At 38.4% G+C, this 27,895-nt stretch overlaps 1 protein-coding gene across 4 annotated transcripts; it reads right to left on the reverse strand.

The window, feature by feature from the left end:
* Positions 1–27,515, reverse strand: LOC108108348 (phospholipid-transporting ATPase VA). 4 transcript variants are annotated; one of them, XM_017216400.2, is made up of 16 exons: positions 27,322–27,515; positions 26,668–26,799; positions 17,688–18,937; positions 5,323–5,503; positions 5,070–5,249; positions 4,876–5,000; positions 3,738–4,802; positions 3,341–3,672; positions 2,910–3,282; positions 2,678–2,845; positions 2,281–2,620; positions 2,033–2,218; positions 1,696–1,896; positions 1,437–1,624; positions 1,234–1,374; positions 1–1,033 (listed from the first exon to the last, which is right to left on the reverse strand). In XM_017216400.2, the coding sequence occupies exons 3-16, from the start codon at positions 18,704–18,706 to the stop codon at positions 985–987; spliced, it is 4,548 nt and encodes a 1,515-aa protein (XP_017071889.2). In that variant the 5' UTR covers positions 18,707–18,937; positions 26,668–26,799; positions 27,322–27,515; the 3' UTR covers positions 1–984. The 4 variants fall into 4 exon arrangements, with proteins under 4 accessions (XP_017071889.2, XP_017071881.2, XP_041674959.1 ...); XM_017216392.2 differs by having other exon boundaries at positions 27,263–27,515; XM_041819025.1 differs by having other exon boundaries at positions 1,289–1,374; positions 26,668–27,515.
* Positions 27,516–27,895: the final 380 nt, after the last annotated feature.

Below are 27,895 nucleotides of genomic sequence, written 5' to 3' on the forward strand. Positions count from 1 at the left end.
TTTTAGGTAAATATACATTTATTTCATTTAATGATTTCTTGCTTTTCAACAATGTAAATATTCAGCTAACGATTTTTGCTCTCTGGTATTCATCCTGTTAACGTACCAAGTTATTTTCAAATTGCATTTAGAGTTTGTCTTATTTTATTCTTTTTGAAGAGGGACTACGAGTAGATTAAATGGTTTAGTACAACTAATGGATTACAACAATCGATTATTACCACTTGTCATTGCATGGTCTCAATAAAAAAGTAAAAAATTCACTTGTTCACACAACAAACTAAGAAACAGAAGGTGAGAAACAATTCTGTCAATACTATAGAATCAATGAAACTAACGTAAAAGTCTATAGGTCTATAGGTATGTGTATATATATATCTTATGCTTAGGTATATCCTTCATGAGTGTAGAATCACAGCCTTTTCATAGAACTCCCAATGGAGTTCTGTTGTGTTTGAATTGTCAAGTATTTCTGTTAGGGTGATACATATTTTATAAGCTAGTTTTAAATAATCGTACATTGTACCCACATGAATTATCATTGTATTTTCGGTTCTGTTTAACAATAGTCGGTTAGGTTGGGTTTCGGTTTCTAGAGCACTAGCTCTCTACTTATATACAAATAAATTAGTAAACTATGACATAAGTGCAATTTTGCAACTTCAATTGCATTCCATCTAGTGTTAAGGCAAACATTTTAACTAAAACTCAGCTAGATAACTCGGAAATCTAAGCACGTCTTCAACAAATCATTTGCTAAACAAATTATTTCGATTGGTCACTAAGTACATTTAAGCTAATTGCTTTCAGAATCTACGGAACAATGTGGATCAACCTAACTAGGAAAATATTATTAATAATTGGTGTCGAAGGCCACATATTTAGAGTGAAAGCACATATGTAGATATTTTTACGGGATTGCTAGTCGTGTTCCTTATCCTAGTTGCTGCTGAGATAGCCGAGGAATTGCATTTTGGCGCTCGATCAGGTAATCGTTGTTATAATCTGATTCTTAGACCCATAATCGGTGATTCTGCAAAACAAATATACATTTATTTAGCTAAGATACATGAGTAATAATAATTGGCAAAGCAACGTACAAATAAAAAGACACAAAATCATAATAAACTGATACAATCAAAAAAAATGACATGCACTAAAAGTTTAAACTTAAATCGTGCAAAGAAAACAGTTGCAGCTTGCTGTCAAGTCAAGAATTTTGTGCCTTTTTACCTATAAATTGATGAGGCTGACGTGGAGCGCGACCAAGTAACTAACAAACCCTCACCTCTGCTGCGCTCGCGCTTACTCTGCAGGATAACTTTTGTGCTGTCATCGGGACACAGCGAGATGCGCACTGTGGTCAGGAGCAGGCTGTTAAAATATAATAAAAATTAATAAATATCATTTAAACTGATTTAGTATCCAATACTAACCGTGGCAGAACAGCTACCACTGTGGATAGCAATATAACCAGCCAGTGGACAGCAGATGCAAAGCACACAAAGATCACCCAGTACGAGGAACGAACTCCAAAACAATTCAAGCACAACGAATCGTACACAATCGAAAAGAGGTAGAAGGAACCTAAGCTAACGACTATGGATAAGACATGTAGCACAGTCTAAATAGGAATAGAAACAAAATTTAATTAATTTTATACATAAACTAGAAAATGATCACAAAATGACTTACCCAGGAACGTATTTCAATGGCACAGTGCACGAGATTGGCGAACAGGCAGGACGCTGTTATCGTCGTGCCAAACTCCCAGATTCCTACATCGCTCTCCGCATAGGCGCACAGCGCCACGAAGAATATGACAAGGCTTTGATAAAGGGCATCCAATAATATCAGCCAGAAGTCGTGGGGTCTATAAGCTACACCCAGTCGACCCTGAAATGACAGAAAGTAATTAATTTTAAATTTAGTAATCATAGCAGCCGGTTTAATGGATAAATTGAAACTGTGAACAGGTCTAATACCCATATTTATGGTAATCAAGATTAATCCAACTCGCTTGGCAACTCACATTTTTATAGAGATATGGATTTTTTAGCAGAAGATCTTCGGGCACACGCTTGTCGTACACTCCAATGGCCAATGGCGGCAGCGAGGTAAATATCAAATTATACAGCATCAAGTACATCTGATCCATCATCACTTGGCCAGAGAATCCGCAATACAACTGATACCAGAATATCAGAAAGACAAAGGCCTGGAAGATGGATATGAAACTTGTTAGATTTATAATTATGTAACAACAATTGAGAAACGTACCGCATTCTTATAGAAAAAGTACAAAATCATGCGGGACAATCGATCGTAGCACCAATAGCCATGCGCCAACAGCAGCCTTTCCAGGTAACGAAAGCGGGGCAGAGTAAAATCAGCGGCCATCACAGCCTGCATGCCCTCCTGGCCAGAGATTCCCACACCCACATCCGCCATTTGAATCATGGACACGTCGTTGGCACCATCACCTATGGCTAGAGTTCGCAAGTTGAGCTCCTCCTTGACCACTTTGACTAGGTATGCCTTCTGCAGTGGCGTGGAGCGGCAACACAACACCGAAGCGCACCTCTTAGATAACCGCAGAAAAGGTAGAATCAGTTTGGACCTAGTAGAACGAAGGTTATTAATTGTTTGATGAAATGAAGTCGCGTTAAAAACATACTTTGGATCAAGAATAAAGGTTAGCGTCTTTCCGTCCACTACCAATGCCCGCTGTTTCTTTCTTAACGTCTGGCCATAGGCCAGCGAGGATGATGCCTTGTCATTCTCCATGTCAGTCAGATAGAAATTTATGGCTGTTTCAGCGGCATCGCGGGATCTTGCTGTCAACCTAAAACAAGACAGAAAATCAAATTAGCCAAGTAATTCCAATTTAATGTTACAACTTTACTTGCCTAATGAGCTCCATTTGCTGGGTAAACAGCTTCGCAGAGTAGGCAATATTTATGGCCGTTTCGGGTTTGTCACCAGTCAGAACCCAAACTGAGATCCCAGCGGAGAGTAGCGATGCTATCGTCTCAGGCACTCCATCCTGCAGGCGATCTTCAATTCCAGTTGCCCCCAACAGAGTCAAATTGCTTTCCAGCTTCGCGAATGAATCACGTAATCTACGCTCTCGATTCTCCAGTGACATCTCGATTTCCTGATGCCTCGCCCACCAATCCGTATAATCGGCGGAATTTAATGTACGTTTGGCCATTACCAAGATGCGCAGACCCTCACGAGCATAGCGATCTAGCTGCTGTTGGGTCTGTTCTCGTAGGATGCCTAAAAACAAGATAAAATTAATTATTTAAAATATATAATTGGATATATATCCACTTACCTTCGGGACTGTTATGAGAGCAGGGCACCAGCACGGGCATGATAGAGCTATCCGCACCCTTGGTGTACAAAACAATCTCCTGAGTGCCTATCTGCCGCACCACAATGGACATGCACTTGCGACTGGAGTCGAAGGGCAGTACCTTGAGTATCTCGTATTCCCTCGTAGCTCCAGCCATGGGCATGCTGACCAAGATTTGGTTGGGACTCCGATTTAGCAGGCAGCAATCATAGCTATAGGCAGCATTCACCAAGGCCAACTCATCAGGACTCTCGGCCTCGTAAAGCGGTCGCCCATCGGCGGTTCTATAAATCGTTTCCGTTTTGGATGAACTGAAAATAAGAAAGGGAAATTATGGAGTTATTTAAGAAAAATTCATTAAGATTAAAACACTTACGGCAACTTTAATCGCTTTCCCTGAGTTTTGGCATTCAGGAAGGTTGCTATACTGGTAATCTTGGAGTTGATTACGGCCTTGGCCCTTACTGTGGGCGAAATACTATTGGACAAAGCCTTGTTCTTCATGGGCGGTGATGGTGATTCCGATTCGGAATTCGGTGACGATTCCGCTGAACTGCTAATTGGTGAAAGTGTGGGCTGATGGCTCTGGGCAGGCAGCGCAAACAGCAGATTAGGCGGCGGCGAGGGAGTCACCGATCGTGATTCCGCTAGCCGAATATAACGATCCGCTGGAATAGATACGAGCTGCTGCTGTGCTGCAGGTCCATTCAATATAGACGTCGTTGTCGTAGTTGTGGTGCTGGCCAGCAGCTTCTGTCGCTGCTTGCCGTGCTTTAGATTCGCCGGACTGTTGCCCATTTGCTGCACTTCGATAATCCCACTGGCATTCATCAGATCTCGATGGGGGGCGGCACCCACAATAACCGTATTGCAGATGGCCAGCACCACCAGGAACTCCTGAATGCGTTGGGCATGCGGTGTAAGATATACTCCTTGTGTGAGTTGTGTCATGTCACTATTAAGGTTATCATTTGGAATTAGTGGGGGTGCTGGGGCCCCTGGCTTCGAGTAGATCTTTTCTAGCTCCGAAGGCGGATGATTGTAATCCGATCCGTTGACAACGCAGCGTCTAAAAATCATCTTGTTCTCTGTTAGGGTACCTGTTTTATCTGTAAATATATGCTGGATCTGTCCTAACTCCTCGGTGATATTCATAGCCCGACATTCGGTCTGCTTATTAGTTTCCGTATCGAATAAATCCACATTGTTGTGAATGTGAAAGACCTGCAGGATCTTGCACAGCTCGATGGTCACGTAGAGGGACAGTGGTATCATCACCTGCAGAATGACAATGTAAGTCCAGAATATCCACATGCTCTCCATATTGGCAGTCAGTTTATTCGGAGGCAGATAGGGCACCGGAAATTGGGTAAACGAACTCAACCACATTCTGCAGCCGATGGCGCCAACAACGCACAATATCAACAATATTATCACACACCTGCAAGTAAAAGTTACAAAATTGATAGTTAAATGGAGATCTTTTATATCTACTTCTTGTTCTTATTTTTTACCATATCACATCAATATTCATCTGCTGTTCCACCTGGGATCGCTTGTACCTTGGACCACTATTATTCAGCATTGACTTCGTTTCATGTCCCGCATAGACTACGATACCCTCGATAAAGTCCGTATTCTGAAACCAAAAAGTATATAATGTTAAGTTAACTGAAATCACAATTAGATCAGGTCAAAGTTCACACACCTTCAGTCTGCTCTCTCTCAGCAAAAGGCACTCGGTCGATATGGGCACACGCTCTCCAGTTGGATGTATTAAGGCCCCATGGAATCTATATAGCTTCGTGGTCGGTGCATCCGCTTCCACGCGACTCACAAACTTGCTGGGCACAAAAATGCCTTGCATCTCCTCGAAGCCACGTACAACCTGTGTAAGGAATGACAAATATCTATATAGTATCACGTAGCATTTCTGTGTTAGCTAATTGTTGGGAACTTACCTCGCGACGCTTCAGATTTGTTTCCCCATCCAAATCGCAGGTGTCTATATAGCAGACCCCTTGGGGGTCGCTTGTCCGCAATAGGAGTATGTCCGCCGGCACCGTCTCGTTGTTAGACAGGTGGACAATGTCCCCAACACGCAGGTCCTGCCATTTCACCTTCTTATAACGCTCCTTCTCTCTGTATGGGAAAGTAAAGAAAGAAATTGTTATAGATTAGCTGTCATGGCTCGAATAATTTGCACTTAATCCAAGTCATAATCAGAAAAAAAGAGCTTAAAATTAGACTGAGAAGAATGAATAAAATCTATGACCTTATTATTTAAGAAGTTTTTTTCTTTGTATTCTTTTATCACGAATATAAATCTATAATATGAGGAAATTATTGAACAAAAATTATAAGAAAAAAAAAACTCTGGACCGCCGTCTGACTTTTCTTGTGATATTTTTTGAAATTATATATAAATTTAGCTGATAAAGATATTCAAAGTTCTTAAATAAGAATTTGCTTATCGAACATCTGGATTTCTGGAAAATTTCAGATAATTTATATATTTGTAATATTTTTTTGAAATTGTATAGAAATTTAGCTGATAAAGATATTTAAAGCTCTTTAATAAGAATTCGCTTATCGAGCATCTGGATTTCTGGAAAATTTCAGATGATTTTGGGAAGGATTAGTTTATAAATGCCAAGATTCGGGAAAATAGTCATAGCATTACTAAAGTTTTGCATTTTGTTGTTTAACTTTATTATTGCATCTTTTTAAAATAAATATTTGAAAATGCCAAAGAATCAAGACCCCAAAATGGGTTCCGAAATGTCAGCTTCTGGTCACGAAATGTCGCTCAAGCTGTCATACCTATACAGATATAAGCTCCATGGAATATTCATGGAATGCCCGTCATAACTGAAACTCAATTATTGTCAAATGAACACATTGATGGTCCGCCCGCCACGCAAGACAATTTACATGCGAGTTGAGTTGGACTGTTTTGGTTTGGTTTGGTTAGCTTGAGCTTGGGCTTGGGTTATTTGGTTAGTGGTTTAGGGTAGGCTAAGGTCAGGGATTGGGATAAGTGCTTTGTTAATGGCGGGGATGTGACAAGTGGTTGGGTGGAGGGGAGACTGTAGGTTGACGGTCAGGGTTTGCATGTGGGTCGGTTATTAAAGTAACAAGTAAATTGCAAAATAATGTGCCACCACTTGGCCTCGACCTTGGTAAAAAGATGATGTTGATGTGGTAGTGGTAGCGGTATGTGTGGGTGGGTGCTGGAGTTTCCCCTGCGTCATCGTGAAAGTATTCCTCTATAATTTTCATGGTTTACTTTTTTTTTTTTTTTAAATTTCGTGTGTCGCATGTCTGTCTGCTCGTTCGGGAGTCATGTAATGGCGTCATCTTTACCCTGCTTAGATATTTATGAAAGAGTTCGCGAAGAGTGAGAGAGTTTGCCATGGGAATGGAGAGTAGGAAGTGCATGGACATGGACATGGACAGGGACAGGGACAGGGACAGGGACAATTCCATTTCATTCAAGTTCACTACGACGTCCGGCGTGAAATTGTTATGGTTGGAAAATAATATAATTTTTAACAGTCGCGTGTTCGACCCTTGGCCAAACCGCTTCTCCTGCCCCCCTTCCCCATTTTTTCTTTTGTCATTGTATGTCTAGTGTCCTTGCAGTGCATGCATCCAGATTGCGGTTCTGACATGTGGCCTGTCAGCCTGTCTGGTCAGCACACAGTTACAACGAAATAATATAAAAGGAAAACAGGTCAGGTCGCCGTTCGGTGAAAGCTTTGGACATCGTTCTTTTAATTGGGTCATTAGCAAGATTGCACATTCTAACGCAATTTGCCAGAGTACCCCTTTCAGCCCCTTTGGTGACCAACTATATACTCGTCTATAATTATATTTGTTTTGTGTCGCTGTGCTCTGTGTAACCACCTTTCCCGAGAACTCTTATTTCTGGCCTGGCTAAATGCAATTCTCTAATTGGCAGGTGCGCTTGCAATCTGTAAGAGTTCTCTCTAAGAGTTCTCGTTCCCATATCACGTTTAAGAACATGCCACCTCAACCAGGTTCTTTAAATGTAATCTTATTTTTATTAAGTCTTATCGAAGATAAGATATTGATTCGCTCACTATGAAGTGGCTTATTCCTGTATATGACGATAGCGGGCCATTAAACCTTTACAATTAAGGTCTTTATTAGATTAACCATTGACCAAGCCAATTCTCTGATTTTTTGCAATTTCTTTAGATTTCTGAGAAATTTTTTATATATAACTTAATTGAATTAGGTCATTTCGCAATCAATCATAAGTGATAAGGTTTACACTCTTAGTTTTTCTCTTTAATTTCTTGTTTAATCAATCTTTTGATTTGTTTCCAACTTTTGTAGTTCTCTTATAGGAACTATTTTTATCTCAAAACCAAAAATAAATGGTTTCTAATGCTGACTTTATCAAAATAAAGCTTTTAATTCAGGTTCCAATATAATTTATTGACCCACTTATCTCATTTGGGCAACACCTTATCCTCAACTCGAGAGCAATAAATCGATTTAGGGCCGTGCAACGATCCCCATTTAACAACCGGAACTTTATCAGTTGTTTTATAATTATTTGATGTTCTTTTTATGCACGATTTGTTTTGATTTTGCTTTCCCTCTCACTTTCCTTGCAATTCCAAGCTTGCCATATGATCACTTTCACTGCTGATATATATAAATATATTATATATATGTTGTTTTTAGGTCAAGCGTTACTCACCCGGCCGACGTCATTAATCATATTCCTATGGATACAAAACAAAACCTTCAATAACCGGATCAAGCCGGAACAACAAGTGCAAGTTATGGCAAGAAGGTGACAGCTGGTTGGTCTTGTAATTATCATCATTATGGGCGTCGTCTTGTGGCGCGTGACCAACTGTTGGCCAAGTGTCAAGTCCATTAACAAGCCACCAACCAAGAGTAGTGCACCCCCACCGGAGTATCTCTTGTATCCCCCGAGGAGGACATCCAGCCAGAGTTGGGAAATTTTTGTAAGGAACAACGCAGAAGACGGCGGTTTCACTCAGACAACTTTTTTGTGGCAGTCTTGGTTTATTATTGCATGTCACCTAATTGGTCCCTCCCCACTTTAGTCGCGGATTCATATTTACCCCGAGGGCGTTTCGAGCTGTTGAATCTTTAATGGGGTTTTCGCGAAGCGCAATTACCTACCGGGCCTGACTCGATTTATTAGGCGTTTTCGAGAAATGCAAAATTAATGCCAGTTTAACTCGACGATGAGCACGTTGATTGCTGAATTATTTGCCCATTCAATACACAAAAGAAGCTACTCGGAATAAAAGTGAAACTCACGCAACTTCGCAACCCAAATTCAAGTGGTGTTTTCGATTTCGATTTCGTTTTCTGGTAGGAAGGAGAGAGAATGTGGGTCGTGTTGCTGGTAACGCCCCCTAGCGGCACTTAGTTCTTTCTCTCGCCCCTCTATTCGCTTCTCACACGCCCCAGCTATATATCTCCCCCTTCAGTGTGTCAATTAAAATGGTGAAGGTATCGATCTAACTCAAATGCGAAATTACACGGGTCTACTCTATTTGAAATCGAAGTTTATGATGTCCATCACGCTGGCATTTGCACTTTAGCTGACTCATGGGAATTTCCCAAGCCCGTATATCTGGTTATTGATCTACGACCCTTTCTGTGTTTCATTTAATTAATAAAGTTTCAATACTCGGTACTCGTAAAGTTTACTTTATGCTTTATTAGATAGCCAACATAATGAATAACATGAAGAATTACTAAGTATGTCAAAGTCACTAATCAACTTTATAACCTATTTATTTTATGACAGTAGTATAACCTCGATCGTTTTCCTCAATCAATGATGACCAAGAATATTTGTAATGATTGTTAGTCTTTCTTTATAAAAAAAAAACGCATACAGATAAGATTAGTGCAACAGCTATTTCATGGATCTATATACATTCCACCCAGAATGCACATGGTAGGTGCTTCAACTTTATGTAGGCCAATTACGTCATGGTTTGCCATATTACCTAGCCATGAAGATCTCTTCGACGAAAGTAAGAAAATTATGTTCAGTGTATTGAACAGTGCATTTGATTATTTAGCGTTCCCATCTGGCCGTTTTGCCTCCCTCCTATGGCCGTCGAATACATGAAAATTTATGTGGCCAAAGTGGGTCATGCATGTTCGTTTGAGGTAGTTATGGACCTGGGAATAGTAGGGTAATTTTCCTAAAGTTCGCATAACATGGCCAAGCAATAGAAAGGCCGTGGCAATTGCGCATGCCTTCGTCAATAAAATGCTCGAGCATAAACAGGAATAGGAAGGAGATGGAGGGGGTGTTTGGAAATGGACAGGCTGCTATCAGCTAATATGTAAGTTCATGTTGCGACAAGGTTGTTATTTAAAAGGCATTTTCCGTAGACCGAGAGTAAACATGCGTGGGTCGGCCGCGATTAGACAACAACTTACACTGGCCCACCAGACAGCTTGGAAAGCTGTTGGGAAACAAAAACAAAGACTACCAACCTGAATAGTAGAAGCAAATTAGGCAAAAGCCAACGAAGCATTAGCCAGGTTGTGTAAACATAACCCGAAGGACTCTGCCAACAGGATCATCATCCCCCGGCACTGTGCTGTCATAAATAATTCAGCATTTAATAAGTCCCATATCCCCCGGAAATCCCAACCCCCATCCTGATGTGTTCACCCAGATAAAGTTGGGCCAACAACGGACTATGGACTATATGCTAGCCACAATGACAAGTAGCTGTAATGATGGTGAACTTGGTTCTAGGTGAGTTAACACATTTTTACACGCATTTGATATGCACACTATTGCCCTGTAGGTTCATTTAATTGGACTGATCGATATCTAATATTTGGACAGCTCTCGATTCGCTGGGGAAAAGTTCGCCGCTGACTGTCAAGTTTGGAAAGGTACTTATAATTCATTATGTTAATGTTTTCCCTTGACATATTTCATTGGGAAAGGAACGAATGACGTGTTTTTGTGATTCTAAAAAGTTTTTTATTGCTTCGCTTTAAATGACATCAACAGCTTGCTACATTGTTTTCTTTAATGGAAACTTTAACTTCCACTCCTAACCCACCCACATCGTAAAGTCTGACCACATTGAAGGTCGTCCTTGCAATGTCCGTCATGCTGTGCCTGACTTTTCCGAGCTTTATTGGTCTCAGCTAATGCACTCAAGGCGCACCCAAAAGGCGAAGAAGCGGCGAACCCATTTCCTTAACTGAGAATGAAATAATAATAATGGTAAAAGTCAAGCAAACAGAGCACGCAAGTGATTTTCACAATACATTTTTAAAGTTGGCCCATTGAAGCGTTGAAAACCATGTGAGGTTGTGTTGGGGGCGGTGAGTGGTTATAGGATACGCCCACGCACACTGACACTCAAACAGAAAACAGTGCCTCATTAACTTGACTAAGAACCATCGCGCATGAATCAATCATGTAAACATTATTAAAGTACAAGTTGTGGGCGGTGGGCTGTGGGCAGCGGGCGTTGGGCGGTACCTAAAGCGGTTCAATGGAGCCCAAACTACCGCTAGACTGATAGTGTGTCTGTGTGTACTTAACCCACCTTTGGCCCAGTCCGTCGCCAAGAAATGAAAAGACAGTTTGGTCATGTAATTAGCTCGTTGCACGCAACAGAGGACTTGGTAATGAGAAGTTGGCTTAACCCAACAGACGGGGGCCACATATACATATGTGCATGGACGAGTATATATAGGTATATAGTTTGTCTGCCCCTTTAGCGGCCATCGCTCAATTGCCCGTCTAAATTAATTATTAATAAAGCTCTTTTCCCCAGGCGACGGAATGTTGGCGCAGGCGGGCGAAACTCATACGACAATTATCGGCCAGCAATGCAAGTAGTAAGGTCAATTATTGGGAAAGGCCAAACAAAAGTCAGTTTATTTGTCCAGCCATCCAGCCATCTAGCCATCCAACCAACACAAACCTTCAGCACATGAATGCCCAGTAACTCATTCTCATATTTCATCTATCTCTATCGGCATTTGTCGATGGAGCCATTCGAGTTCCCTTGGTTTGTGTTTTTTCCTCCTAGTAAACTACTCAAAACTGTCATTTGATATCTGGCCAAGCATATTTATCTCTGAGATTCCTTTTGTATCTTCCAACAACTTTTTGCACTTGACAAACGTTTGTTGATGGCAAAAAGATGGTGGGGAAATGTTATATTAGAAATAAGGGAAACGTCTAGGCTGAGAGTGTAAATATTGTATTGAACATTCTGCCTTGATGATTGAATATTGTGAAACAAATACCAAGCAAATAAAGTCTTCCGCTTGGCCCTGTCAAATTGTTATCAAACAATCACATTCTCTGTTTCCCTTGGCCTCAGCTAACAACTAATGTCATTCAAATGATCTATTGGAATTTCAGGTAATGTTGACCAAGGGAGTACCCGGATATTTACACTATTGATATTTGCAAACTAATCAAAGGATGTTTGATGTTACCAAATAAACATAAAATGCTTTACATGAGCTCAAAATCGAAATAAAATTACTTACTTAACTCTTCATAATCTCAAAGTTCTTGTGCGTGATATTTCTTAAGTTTTTTATTTAATTTTCTATCTAGGTATGTACGAGGTGTGTTCAAAAAGTAAGGTGACTCTTCAAATTTCGCGAATTTCAAATTTTTCGATTATCGATTTTTTTGTTTTGTTATATTGGTACACTCTTCCCTAACATCTGTACCAAGTTTCAATGGAACATCCTCTTTTGTTTGGTTGTGAGAGGCGTAAAGTTACAAGTTATTTTGCGAGCTCGGCGATTTTTTGCTATCGAAAAATATGGATCAAAGGATTTGGATTTTTTGGCCAAAAACAACACCACAATAATGCCTCAGCCACCATATTCACCGGATTTGGCCCCATGTGACTTTTTCTTGTTCCCAAAACTGAAGATAATCGAAAAATTTGAAAAATTTGAAATTTGAAAAGTCACCTTACTTTTTGAACACAACTCGTATAACTTCTAAAAGGTTTCGATAATCGAAAAATTTGAAATTCGCGAAATTTGAAGAGTCACCTTACTTTTTGAACACACCTCGTATGCCATTGGAACTGATCAAATATTATCTCAAGTGTCTCCATTGCTCTGCAAAGAGTTAGCTTGGAATTTTCCCTACAAGGTTAACAAACGTCAAAGCCAGACGATAAATCTAACTTAGGCTATATATAGAGCTAGAACTTGTTCCGATAACTGCAAAAATTACATCAGTTGACACTTTACCATTAATTAAAGTTGAAACACAAAAACATAATCAGTTATTCTAGATAGATAAGGTTTTCTGTTCCTGCTTTTAGCTAGTTTGATATCTTTGTTAGTTGCTACTAAAAATAATTGTTACAAAACCAAATCACAAATCATGATTATTACGCTTTGGCCAAGATGTACTTCTGCACTTGTCTATGTCTAAATCAAAAGTCATCACCTGGCTGACCATATTTTGCAACTAACTTGTCCCTCGGCAAGACTCTACCCTGAGCTTTGGCTTTACTTGAACCCAACAGAGTTGGAAAACAAGCCACCGGATCAGTGACACTGCAAGAAAACCACTGCAGAGACAACAAATATGAAGAAAACAGAAAACAAATCGGAAAACTTGACCAACAGCACACGGCAAACGCACAACAACTGACAATTGCAGCACGGTGTTAATGGTCTCTGAGGGGTTTGTTAACATGGCCATTAGATGGCCAGCCGGCTCTTTGCAGGGGCATCAGGTTTAGCCTCAACCGAGATTGGGAATCCGGCCGAAATGGAGATGGAGAGACTGTGGTTCTTGCTAGACGTTGTATATGGTATATAAGTCTCTCAGGCTGGAACTGAGATCTGAGATTGAGACTAAGTCTGGGTCTGAGGCAGTAAACGATGATTGCCAACCGGTTTGCTTGAATGGGGTATGAAAAACCCGTTTGTCTCTGTGTTGCTGCTGTATTTTAGCATTTTCAATGTCATGAGTTTGGACTTACATTGTATTCGTATGTGTGTGTAGGCAAAAACTTAAGCCTTTTACCAAACTGCGATCAAACAATAAACAATCGACCAGATAAAACCCCAAAAAAAAACGAAATGGCACAAGAACACAGATACGCCCCAGTAGAGCATAGCTATCTGGGGTCTGTCATATTTTCATTCCGATGATCATCACCATCATCACCATCATCTAACTGGCTTTAGAACCACATCCGACAGATACATTCGGTTATACAGTTCTCTGCGGTCATATCATGATAGCTTTTCAAGGTTAGGCGTTCTCTCTTCTCTTTTTTTCTGTTTTTGAACCCGCAACACAACGTGCCCCACACAAATTCTGCCCACAACCTTGATGGCCGTGATTTATATTTAATGCAGAAACCTCAACACCAGAACCAGAATCATACACCTACCTGGTCTGTGATGTTGACCCAACACTTGGAATATATTCATGCAGTTTCGGTGAAAGTGCACACATGACATCTGAGAGAATCAGCAGCTGATTCACGCCCAACTCAAAACTGACAGTTACAGAAAAGTTCATTCCGACATATTCAGATATTAAAGTTTTAAAAGTTTTTTTTTTACAGAAAGTGCGCTCAAATGGAATTTTAAATGAGGCCATTGATTATTAATATCATTACTCAATTTAAGTCAAGTTCAAGTTTAAGAAGTTGAAATAAAGTTTCTTCATACTTTGTTTCGTTTTGGTAACAAAGTCGTAACTATTGTTAGTATCTAACCTTTAAAGGCACTTTTCTGTTAAGGGAATTTAAAATGAGGGCATTAATATTTAATATCATTACTCAACTTATTCAAGGTAACTTAAGTTCAAAAGTCAAGAAGTTTAAAACAGAATTCTTTATTCGTGCTTTGATTTGTGTAACTAATGTAGAACTCTCGTTAATATTTTATATTTTAAGGCACTCTACAGCGCACGTTTAGCATGAATCAACCTTTCGTAAATAATATTTAACAACCTTCATTTCATTTAGCTAACATAAAACTGTTGATTTTAAAGTTTGCTTTTCTCTCTCATTAATATTTATGGAATTTTCTTGATGATTTCCTGGCCCAAAATGCATTTGCAATTTCGCAAAAATCTTGCTCTTTAGTATTTACGAAAAGCAATAAATAATCATGAAGAAAATTTATATTTTACAAATTGGCGAGTTGCAGTGAGTGGAAATTGTTTACGGTTTCCGCTTAATTCCAGAAAAATCTTACATCATTCAGATTGCCAGATGCTCGAGAGTACGTTGCATAATGTCTTCTTATATAAGGTAAGAAAGTGCAACTTTTTGTTCTGTAAGCGGAAATCTTTCGACTATATAGCAGAAAATGCGATGGGCTGACCTCGTCGTCTTCACTTCGATGATAAACGTTGTGAAAATTTCTTGCTGTGGGCAGTATTTTCCGATTGCCGTCAACTAGCACAAAGAAGCTTGATTGCAAATTTATTGCACCATTTCAGAGATGACTCTTTTGCTGGGCATATCAATAAATAAAATGGAATATGTGAAAAAAAACCCTTCACATATCAAAGGCAATTGAAGAGCAGAAGCCAAGAATGAATCACAAATTCTGGTTTACTTTTGAGTCATCTTGGATTTTTGCATTTTTAAGTTAAACAAAATAGTTAATAAACAGCAATGCAGGATTTAAACTACAAACACTGTTGATCATGTTTATTTAGCAAACCTACTGAATTTCATTTGTTTTTCACTTAAACAATACCTTTAATTATTTCCTGATTACGTATTTGTGATTTTTGTTCCTGATTGTGTGAATTGATTTTCGAATTAATTAAATTCACAGACTTTTCACACTTCAATTTGGGTTTAATCACCCGTTTAGCACATCAAAAACGATTCGATTTGCCTGCAATTAACACGACGCTTAAAGTGAAATTTTAGCACAAAAAGAAACCTTTCAAATGAAATCTCTATATATTTCACAATCTAAAGTATTCCTCAGTTCACCTTGATCCAATAAAATTTTTCATTCGTAATCACAATGACAGAGTGAAAGATGGAGCAAAGAAACCACCTCAAGCAGTTCGCACTCCCATTAAAGTTCGCCATTATGATTCATTCGGCGATCATTGCACATGGTCTTGAATTCGATTCGTGGACAAAAATCGTACAAGCGTGAGATGGTCAGGGCCGTTAAACTGGAAATGCTGCCCCCACTGGTATATATATATATATGTATATATAACTATTTGGTAGGTAGGCCTGTTTTTACAGACTCGCTGCTGCCTCATTGTGCCGAGGTTTTCAGCCTCGAACCGGGGATTGTGAGTCAGTTGTCCAGTTGGTTGGCTCCAACTGCCATATTTAGTGGGCCGCGTATGCGTGTCATTTGCATGTAACGTGCAGCTTTTGTGAACGGCAACTTGGCAAAAGGACGGGTGGTGGGCTCAAATAGTTTAAATACTGTATTTAGTTCGTTTTTTGTTAATATTTAAATGATTTTTAATATTTAAAAACAACATAATAATATTTTGATAACTGAGTTTTCACACTAATTAAAAAAAATTCTTTAAGACTCCAACTGACTTTAGTTCTTGAAACCAAATTTTACTAATTCTGCAGATGAATTTCAAAGTTATGAAAAAATTGTTTTTATTTTTTTGCTTTTATTGTTTTAAAACTATTTTCTTTTTACATTCTAACTAGTTTTGAACATTTTTGAACCACTGTGCGAGACACGTTTCGCGAACAACAAAATCGCTTTGGTTTATGACAATTGTCCAAAGAGCGGGAAAGAGAATAGGGAAATGCAAATATAATTAGGAACAACAATGTGTAAGTTCAATGGTCAGCACACAGGGCAAAAAGATAGATTTTCATGGATTTTTATGAAGAGAAAAAAATGTTATTGTTGAGTTTACTTGAGCCCATTGTCTTTTTGCTGGGATATTTTGGCTAGCGACTTCTTGCACAAACGGGAAGCTAATTTAACAATTGAAATGAAAAAACAAGCTGAAAACCAGGGAAATACTATAATTTGAAACAATTGAAGTGGAAAACCAGCAAAAAAAAAGTTAAATGCATTTACTAATATTCGCATCATTATCACTACAAATTTAAATACAAAAAAGAATAATACAATTTCGGAATCAACTAGATATAAACATTGCGTGTATAAGCTATTCATTGCATTTATTTAGGATAGTGGTTTTTTTTCCAGTGTAAGTACACGTGCAATGCAAGTAAATTGTCACTTGGTTGGAAAGTCTGGCCAACGAAAGGTGAGGACAGGTAAAAAGTATGCGTCAACCACGCGCAAATGTGGGACAAAAGCCCAAACCCCAAGATACGGCAGAAAAGAGACAGTCGAAGTGAAATAAAAAGAAAGGGGGCAGGCAGACAGGCAGGCAGGCGGCAGGGAGGGTAAAAGTTTAGTTCAAACAGTGAGGGAAAGTTTACACAGCGTTATTGTTGCTGTTGTTTGCCGTGGTTGCTTCTGCTCTCCTGACAGTTTATCGATTTCTAGATCACGTTTTAAAATATGTATACCAAACGAATCGCAGACGAGCCGAACAATTTCCATCCAGCAACCAGTGGTCGTCGATGGTGTGGGCTAGGAGGAGCCAGCACAACCAAGCAAGCCAAGTGGCTTGTTAAAAATCTGTCATAGCCCGGAGGGTTCTTTTAAATCGGAAATCTGAAATCTGGCAAACCACCGGGAGTCATGTTTTTGCTTTGGTTTACTTTTCACAAAAGACTTCTGGAAAGTTTTCCTAACGGGAAATTGACAAATTGCCGGGGAAATTGTGAGGTATAATGGGCAAGTGTCGGGGCCTTATGTGTGTGTGTGACACTTGCCTCCCATTATTGACAATATTATTTGTGGGTTTAAACGGGTTTTTGGTGAATAAATTTGAAGCATAATTAAATTTATTTAAATTTTTGTTGGCTTCGAACGTGTTTTATGATTTATTTAGTCCATTAAAGTGCTATAACGTCATCGCCTTGGATTTTCCTTTAAATATCCGATTTTCATTACCTTTTTATCAAATTTATTACCATGGCTTAGCCTAACCTATCAAAGTCTTCTGTATTTGTCCTTCAATTTGATATTGTGAATGAAAAGTTTATCACTGAAGGGATTTAAGTATTTTCTTATCTTTTATCGAATATATGACTGTGGCAGCGTCTAACCTATCATATTTTTCCTTGTCTATATGTATTTATGAATCAGAAGGTGAATCAAAAACAATTCGATATTCATTAACGAAGAGAAATTGCATTTCTATAAATGAATATATTTCACTCACCCATCATACACCCGACAGGTTGTATTGTTTATCCGCTTATCCGATGCCCTTCTCCTCCGATCCTCAAAAAGATCCTTAACTGCCGTCACTCCCAGAACGAAAAGCACCGGTATCATGGCCACCTCCTTGCCGAAGGCGCTAATTTCCGGCACCCAATTAAGCAGGACAATGAAGATAAAGTACAAATTGGCCACGCGATGGAACTGCTCCAGCAGATTCTTAGGTATGAACGAGAGCAACGTGTACTTGGTCGTCCGTATCTTGTTGCCCACAAACTGTCCATTGGGGTGATCCCGCTTGGGAGTCTTCGGTGGCACTGTGTGATTGGGAACCACCATCCGATAGCTCCGCTCCTCGAACTTATCGCTGGTGTTGTAATTGCATAGACTGAGGCGTTTCCACCAGGGTGGAGCTTCTGTACGCCGGAGTGTGTATATCGATTCGGATCGGGAGGCTTGCCGAGAGTGGCCACGCCCCCCGGCTGCTGAGGTTGGCGCTGAGGGTTCTCTTGCTGGTTCCTCTTTATGACCCGGTGGCAGGATGAAATCCGTTTTAGATCCCACTCGACTGTGACCTCTGCCCGCTGGTGCTGCAGTTCCAGGTGGTGAGTCTGTGATTTGACCCTGTGAAAAAGCTCGCTGATGACCCTTCATGGCTGACTTTATGGGTCGTCCATTGGCACCAACGATTGCTCCTCCGCCATGGCTAATTGAACGAGCATGACCTCTCGACGGTGCCGCCATGGCTACTCCGGGTATGCCTTGCCCTCCACCAGGTGCGCTACCTACTACAGGATTGCCGCCTGGAAAGACATAGGTTCGTTCGGGCTCTCCAGGTCCCATTGCCACTCCAGCCAGACCCGTGGACGTCGTCATCATCAGGCTGGTGGTGGCGGAGTTGGCACTGGCATTGGGAATCCCCGATGACAGTGTATCGCCAGATAAATTGGGCGGTGCTGAGCGCTGTTGCTGCACTACTAGAAACTTTCGCCGCAAGTCTTCCGTGTTCGCTGAAGGCATCTTCGCGAGCCACAACCATCAGATTAAATTCTTCGGCCTGGCCACGATCTACCTCGGATATGTATGTATTATCTGCAGATTATCTCTCAGTGTATATGGGAGTTTGTAACCAAAGATAGAGAGAACTCCAAATGCGATATACCAAGTGGTTTTAAAAGTCTGATCCTAGCACCTGGACACGAATGCTGGGGGTGTCCGCACTGACACCTTATTTGCAGAGGCCATGACCACCTGAAAGTTAATGAAAATAAACAAGTTATTAAATATTTTTATTATTAGTTTGTACTTATTTAAATATATTATTCTTTATAAGGGCTCGTGGAATTTTTTAACCCTTGAAGATGGTATTAATTCTTCTCTTAGTTCATAAGGCTAGTTCCTGGTGTTTATGTATATTATATTAAGATTTCAAGGATACATCATTTTAATGACTTTATTTTTTAATGTTTCTAAGAATAAGAAAACTCATATTTCTTAGTCGTAAAACTTAAATCAGCAAGCAAGAACATGAAAAATCTGCCAAGCAACTTCCCTAAACAACACTTTTAATATTAGTAAGAATCACCATAGCCAATATGAGTCTGCATTTTGTACTAAGATATTTACTTGGAAAAGCATAAAAAAATGAATATCCAATTTTTAAGATAACGAGCAATTCGAAAGGGTAAAAGTATGAGATAGTAAATTGGAAAACCGAGCAATCGGATTACAAATTACATTCGGAGCTATAAAAACATAACGAGTCTGGTTAATTGCTGCCCAAAAGTTTATCGAACCCGCTCGACGCACTCAACCACCGAAAAATATATATAAAAATATAAAAACGAAAAATAATAATGAAAACGCGCGCTTAAAGCTTGCCCTTGATTCGAGACTTGGGGGCTTCCGATAAGCCCAAGAGGCAGCAACCCAAAAACCTCACGAAAAGAGCAGAAGCGGGCACTAAGACCCGCCGTCACAAGGTCAAGCGTAACGCGGGTGCAGGGCATGGGGGCAGCTTGATACTCCAAAACCTACATGTGGGTAGTGCCCTCCGTTTTTGTTTTTCGTGGGCACACAGCTGTTTTTCAAGATTTTTCAGCTCAATCGATTGCCGCATTGACAGAAAAAAAATAAGACAAAACTAAGGAAAAAAAAAAGTTCAAGGTGTCCGAAATAAAAGGCATTTTTCACACTGGGCTTGAACTTTGATTTTTAAGCTGTCAAAAGTGTCAAAAGCAAGGTCGACTATTATTGGAAACTTCTTTCAAATTTGCAAATGTTTTACCCCGACTGACTGGTATCTACGTTTCAGTCCGTGCCACTTCCTGTTCCAAAAATAAATTCTTAAGCTTGGAAGCAATTATAATTATATAAAAAAATGGTTTCAATGGCCAGATAAGGGCAATTCATATGATTCGATTGGTTGAAGAGTGTTGAAGTTCTGAACAGTAGCCATGCATTCATCTACATTCCTTCAACGAACAGATGCCACATAAAGAAGGGGTCTCTATTATAGAAATCAAATCAAGTCGCAGAGATCTGAGAAACTAGAAACTGAACAAGAAAAGAAAAATAAAGTAAATGAACTTCTTACATATGTTTACATACAAAGAGTTAACCATATTTTCCACATGTTTATATAAACATTTTATTATTATGCACATAATTTGTTAATCTCATGGCCAAGCGAGTTAGACGATAAAAAATTTATTTTAAACTTTCCATACCTCGCACTGTTTAGAGTTAATTAGTATGAGCAGTCAGTATGAGTAAATTGAAATGTTTACTTTTCAAAGCCATTACATTGGAAATGAACTTCTTTATTTTTCTCCCTCTGCAACATTTTTAATCAAACCAAGAACTTTCTCGGTCTTTTATCAATGAAATACAACTTAACAGCATTCAATTCACATTTAATTTAATTTTTCAATGGGCGAAGAACTAATTTGGGAAGCCATTCCGAAGACCAAACTTGCCCCAATGGCGTAATACAATTGCCAAATATATATCGTACATGTGCATATATGTACATCCGATTGCGGTTGCTGCTATATATGTACATTATATTTACGAATATACCCAAAGTTTCTTCAGTGGGCAGAAGAAAGCTAAAAATGAATTTGGCACACGACCGAGTTTAGCTATACATTTTCTTTCTTATTTCCTTCGTTTTATATGATTTAAATTAGTAAAAATCATTTTCGGTAAATCATAAATCAGTCAGCGAAATGAAAAACTTTCTTGGCTGAAATTTGTCCGGGATTAAATTCTATTGCCTTTTTCGTAGTTCGAACCAGTAATAGGTATTAGTCATTAAGCTTTCATTGGATTTTTGACTTTGTCATGGCAAAGAACCATTAAAAACCAGCGCCCAGACAAGAATGAAGAATACAGACAGTACAATAGTGAAAAGAACGAAACTTTTACCAAGTCTGTCTGGGACTTTTAATTTTCCTTTCTTTTCGTTTTACGAGCTAGCTATAAGAAAAGACTTTCGAGTGCCAAAACTTGATTTATTTACTTGCCCGATGGGTTAAACGACCTCAAGAAGGCGGCCAGCCAGATAAGTTTACTCGAGTCCCCCCTTTTTGGCTAATTAGTGGAAGCCCCTTCAATGGTCAACTTCAAAGTGCTTTTGTATCTATGGGAACGACGTATCCGTATCTGGCTTTTATAGCTTCTTTTTTTTTTGCGGTTGTCGATACTTTCAGCAGAAACAGCAGCAGCAGCAGAGGCGGCAATAACAAAATTAAAATTATTTTTAGCCACGCACATGCGAAATAAACCAGGGAGATAAACAATTCCAACAGGCCAAGCCCAAAACCGGGTGCGATTACCACAAACGGTAATCGAAATACTCACAAGTCGAAGAAAAGCCAAAGAAAAAACGGGAGCGGGCCAGAGATAAAAATAAATGGCAATTGTTTGCTGTAAAGTTCATTGCATTTTCAATAGAAACAAAGTATAAAAAAAAAAAAAAACATCAGACGCCAGATGTCTTAGATGCCCATTTGTCATTGTTATTGAACTCAGAGAGAAAAACGATTGAAAACGCCATTGACGACGAGGTGAAAAACTCACATAAGAATCGCTTTAGCCATTAATATTTAAAATCGCTTGGGCAATATTTTTCGTTTCAGTGCTCACTTTAGTTCAATCAATTGGCGACCTTGCATTGAAAACGCATTTATGGTCAGGCCAATTATAAATTAATTATATATACATATAAAGCGGACAGGCAAACAATATGTTTAGTAATTATTATAATTTGAAAATGCTAGGTTAAAGCCTTTCAAATATTTAATGAGTCAAATCTAAGATTACCAAATTATTTGAAAACAATTAAAGTTGGATAATCAAAAGTTCACTGGTTAAAGTTTTTCAACTACAACCTTTTTTCAATCGTATTGCAATATTTACAGACTTTAATTTAATGCGCAAATTTGTATTGTTTACCGATTGTTTCACGCTGTACAATTATACGTATCTATCAAAACTTGAACAAAACCATTTGTTCAAATGGTAAATTCGTGCCAATTGTTTACAAATACAATGTGCAAATATTTCAAAAATTTATTTATTTTTGAAACAATTCTACTAAAGAGCAATGTATCTTCTTTATTCTCTATAATTTATTATTATTTTTATTACATTTTCCAATGGATATTAATAGTAGCTTCCACTTTCATAAGCATGGTTCTTTCCAGTCATTAAGTTAAAAGCTGAAAAATGTATTTATCGGGTTCACTTCGGTGCCAGCTGTTGTGCCATTTTTCCAGTCGAGATATTAATGCCCGTACAGCGGGGCGTATAATTGATATTGCAATCTGAGCGATGAATAATTATTTCCACCGATAAGAATGAATATATCAACGAATTAATGTATTTGCGCACCTCACTTGAAATATGTTTAAAACTTTGACTTTAAAACTTTACGAGAAAAAGTTATTTTTTTAAAGTTCAGTAAGTAAACTAACTACAAGTCAAACAGCACGACAAATAGCAAGCAAATCTCTATCTATATATATTTTCCCCATAAAATCGTTCGTATGCTAATTCAGTGGTCTGCTTAATTAAGGCATCTTTGTGAGTCCGAACAATGGAGTCTGAAATTTACGATGCTTCGGCATTTGACATGAGAAAACTTCCAACACTCTGAGAATATTCGCGTCAACGAGACAAAAATTTCAGGCTAGGAAAAAAAAACCGCCCATCTCCACCACCACAATGGGCGGCGAAGGGGCAACAAAGTTTCACAACTAATTAGAAACTGTTGACGGGGGCGCCTCCACTCGGTGTGCTGCTATCTATTCAATTACATCGTCACCGCAGTTGACAGACAGGGCTAAGTTTTGTGACGGAGAAGAGCTCGTGACAACGAATCGAAGTTAGATATTAAGAAAGTTTATCATAATATGTTGATAATGATAATAGTTAAGAGTGGTTAACATTTTAAAAAAAGAAGTTTTTCCTAATTTTGACTTTCATCTATTTATCTTACACTAAATATATCGGGTTAAAAGCCATTACGACTCACGCATCCATCACCAATAAGTGCGCACAGCTGTGCACCTACACTTAATGTTCGCCTGATTGAAGCTTTGACCTAAGCAAGGCGCTCGAACCTAAATTACCATACTAATGTATTCAATTATTCGCATTCCTTCTTAATTTGCAACGGTGCCAGAGATCGATTGGCTTTCGATACGAACTAAGTAACTAATAAAGCAATAGGCATCTGCCTGTTGCCACTTGCCACCCCACTTGGACCTTCCCAATCGCAAGTCATTAAAGTTAATTGCAGAAAGGTGGGTATAAAATGGGAGGTAAGGGAAAACATTTTGTTTTCTTTGAACCAGAAAGGGCAGAAAAAGCGACAAGCAATTGTAAATAAGGCAAATTCAAAAATGAGTTTAAAAGGTGCAATCTAGAAGTTTTTATTTGAACATATAACTTATTTTAAGTGCATGAACGTCGAAAACCTATATCCTATGACAAATGCAAAATTGCGGTCATAAATTAGAATCCCAGAAAAAGTCTTATAAATTGCACAGGATGCGATAAGCTAAACAAAAGTTGCCAAAATAAACATTGAATCAATTTGAAGTTGGTAAAGATTTATGGTATGTGGTCTAAATAAATGCATAGTTTATAGATTCCATGATATTACTTTGATCTTGTTTGGTAAACAAATCTGATTTCCCTTTAACCTATTTATAGACTTTGTCAGCGTTTGCCGTTGCGCAAATAAACCGACCAATTGTTTCATATTTATACAACACAAAGTACTAAAACTTATTTGCAAATATGGTATAGCTAACATTTTCGAAAGGAAGTCGAAGAAAGCTTATTTGTCACAATGAAAAGACAAAGAAAACTGCCAAAGATAAGAAATACCTCATAAATTAAGCGATAACCGAATCCAAAGCACAAATCATAATGACAGCAGGAAGTTTTATGAGGCCTATCCATGCGATCGCATATATTATTATCCAATCGAAAAAAAAAACGAAACCCAATTCGCAATAGAACCATGAGAGCGCAATGTGTAATCAATTAAGTTAGGCCAGGAATAAACCGTAAACATATTTGCTGGAGTGCCAGCGATAGCTACAAATGAGCCAAAAGTGTGGCTATGCTACTTGAATGTTTAATATATATAGTATATAAATAATATTCTGTATACTGAAGTCATTAAAATTATATATGAATAGAGCTCTCTCTGACAGCTGACGGAGTGATAAGACCACGCAGCTAAAAGCCACGCGATGTGGCCAAGCCACGTACTCGAACACCCAGATACAAGTGGCATTTTCCCCGGAATTCGCTTATCAAAAAACACGTATTTCCAGCAACAAGAAATGTTTTTTTAATAAAAAGAAAAATAAATTAAATTTCAAATCCGAATCCCATTTCCCGGACAAATCTTAGGGTTTTACCCTTGGGATCTGCGTGATAAGCCACAGGAATTTCCCACATTTCTCAAATGTAAAAAAAACTTCGGGCAAAGTGGATTAAATATTAGCACTTAGAATAATCTTTCATATCTTTGATACTTGCCAACACAAGTAGTGACTAGCAATCAACTAAAAAACCTTTAATTAGTTGATCTAAATACTCGATAATGTGGGAGTGTTTCGTTTGGACTAAAAGTTGCGCAATAATTCAATAATGCAATTAGGTGCAGTTTTTGTTATAAATAATTTAGAAATTTTATGACACGTTTTTATACAAAGATATTTTGATATATTAGATTTCTAACTAAAATACACAAAACGAAATATTTTTTTAGTTTATCCATTAGAATGTGCAAAATATAATATAAATTTCCAATAATTTATGGGTAGCTCTATTCTACTGACGGCAAGTATCAATTGTTCGTGTGACACGTCGCAAACAGTGGGTAAATTTGGGCTATAAACATCGAAAAAGCACTAAGCCAACCATAATCAGCGCCGTTAAACTGTAAAAAAACAGGAGATAAGTCTACTGCTTCCGTTGTTTCGTTTTTGTTGGTTTTTGTCTCTGCTTCGTCTTTTGCTTTTTTCGCTTCCACTGCATCGCGAGTTGCGGATTGCGAATCGGAGTCAATTGCCTCAAGCTCTGTCTTAACGGTACCTGGAGCAAACGAGAGCGACAGAGAAAAAATACAAAGAAAGAGAGTGGGGGCGTGCGAGGGAGAGCGACTAATAGATTGCATGAAACAGAGACAAACGAGCAAACAACGCATCAACTAACAGTTAAAAGTTGTTGTTTGCTCTCTCTTTTTTCTCTCAACTGCAATTAGCAAGCGAGTAACGTCAACTACCGTTGAACTCAATTGAATAGAAGAAAAAATGGAGGGAGATAGCTGAAGAAATACTAAAAAAGACATCGCACAGTGGTGGCTGTTAAGAAAATATTACACGAAAAGGGCCTAAAATTTCCATTTACAACCCAAAATTCCAAACCCAATTGAAGTAACCACCTTTGGTCTTTACAACATCGGAAAATAGTGCTATAAAAAGTACGCACTGATGGAATTTTAATCATGTCACAGGTAAAAGGGCTTTAGTTTTCTTTCCCGCTTCGAAAACTGGATTACACCTCAGGTACGTCTTAAAAATTTTTGACAGCTGCTATTTGTTTCAATTTTGATCAGAAACATGTTTTATCTTATTCTTTTCTGTATACATAGTTCAAATCATTTTGCTTAGTTCTTTATTACTTTTAATGGTATTGACAGATCTTTTTCTTTCTTTTACAATTACCCACATTTTTTTTATTCTTATTGTTAAAGGTTCCAAAAAAACCACTTATTTACTAATTTTGCGATGAAGAATAAATTTTAATAATGGAAAATTTGGATAATATTCGGAAACAAATTCTGGTTTTTAAGAGTTGACGTAACATTGCAGAAAAACAAGAAAGTTTTAATGGTACTTTTTAGATGGATTCTTCTAGCAGAGTAATAAATTATTTTATTTTTCTCCCATACCGCCGAAAAAATGAAGTCGCGTTTAAAATTAGATTCAAATAGTTTAACCATGTGGGGGGTATATTTCACCCTTGCCCTTTACAGAATATTTAATATTTTAATCCCACTGTGCACTGTGGTTCAAAGAATCTCAAATGCAATGTGCAAAGAAATCTGAAGCCGCAGAAAAGAAGTGAAGTAAAAACCACGACTGTTTGAATCTGTTTGCCTTTTATTAAATGCCGGTGAGACGAAGAGAGAAAAAGAAGGCGAGAAGCCAGAACGATCGGAAGCTGTGTGTGTGGGGCAGAGCTAGCGAGAGGGGCAGGTAAAAAAAACCCGTCATCATATTTGGGAGGCGGGGGGCGGGGCAGTTGGTCTGCAACGCTTAACTGGTTCTTGGCAACCAACTTGTTTTTTCTGTAGATTGCCGCCGTCTGTGGTTTATTATGCTTTTTTCCCCTCCGACTTTTGCCTTTGCAATTTTTAATATGGTAACTTGATTTAAACAGAAAAAACTTACCCAATAAAACAATAGCAATAAAAGCGTATACGTGGATTTATTTGCTCTTTTATTTTCCGTTCAATTGATTTGTTTTGGGAAAATTTTTCCTTGCCTTTGTAGGGAATTTTTCGTTTTATATTTTATTCAAAACTATTTTTACGCGGGGATGAAAACAAATTTTAGCATAGCAACAATACAAAATGTTGCAGCGCATTCGAAGCAACAACAAGAACAACAAGAGAGAAAGAACATATGATAACCGAGGTCAGGCAGCAAGTTCGAGCGAGATAGAAGAAAATGCCTTTTTTTATAATATCGAATAATAATATTTATTTATGTAGTTAAGAGCTTTTTCACTTGGTCACCACATAACAGCAACCACATAAAAATCCCATCGCCGCTCACTTTTTTTTCACATCTTTGCCTGAACCTTTTTCGTTGTTTCTGTTTTGTTTCGTTTTCGTTTCCTTTTCTTTAATTTTAATTTTTTTTTGCCACGAATTTGAGGTGCCGATTGTTGTTGCTAAGAATTTCAATACAATTATGGCCCAAATAGCATTTTCACTTTTCCACACAAACACGCAGCCAACTCACACAACACATAGGCACTCACACACATACACATAAACAGTTGTTTGGCTCCGTTTTAAATGAAAATAATCAAACATTTACATTTGCCGTGTGTTTTTGCTCCACGAAAATGTATGATTATGTATGATTAGTTTTGCCTGCTCGCTGCACACGCGAAAATCCGACGAAACAAAGAAACAAGAAACGACCGCGAAGAGAACGTAACAACCTAAATAATAATCCGGTCCAAAAATCGCGTCCGATTCGCCCGTCGTTTCAAACCAAAATAGAGTTAGTTGGTAAAGTGACCAGATGCTGAATCATTCTTTATGCCAAAAACTCTACGCCAACCCTGAAGTTAAAATAAATTGGTTTTCCCCTTAATTGAATCTGGCCTTGAAAGATGCAAAAATACATGGTATTGGAAAGATTTAATAATATTATTCAATGTCATTATTTTCTTTTTATATATTGCATTCACGGTATTTGCGCAAGGTCTATCGATAGTTTTCCAAATGAGCTCTTGGTAGTGATGTGCAAGATTTGAATAGAAAATGTAGCTGTGAATAAATTAGGTCTTTGATTTTAAATAAAAAATTATAGGACGTCAATAAGGAAAGTTGAATTTGTGGATTCTAAATTACATAAAAATAGTTATTAGTATTAAAAATTAAAC

The sequence above is a fragment of the Drosophila eugracilis genome, unplaced genomic scaffold (genome assembly GCF_018153835.1).
Source record: "Drosophila eugracilis isolate 14026-0451.02 unplaced genomic scaffold, ASM1815383v1 contig_445, whole genome shotgun sequence".
In the NCBI taxonomy this organism is placed as follows: Eukaryota; Metazoa; Arthropoda; class Insecta; order Diptera; family Drosophilidae; genus Drosophila; species Drosophila eugracilis.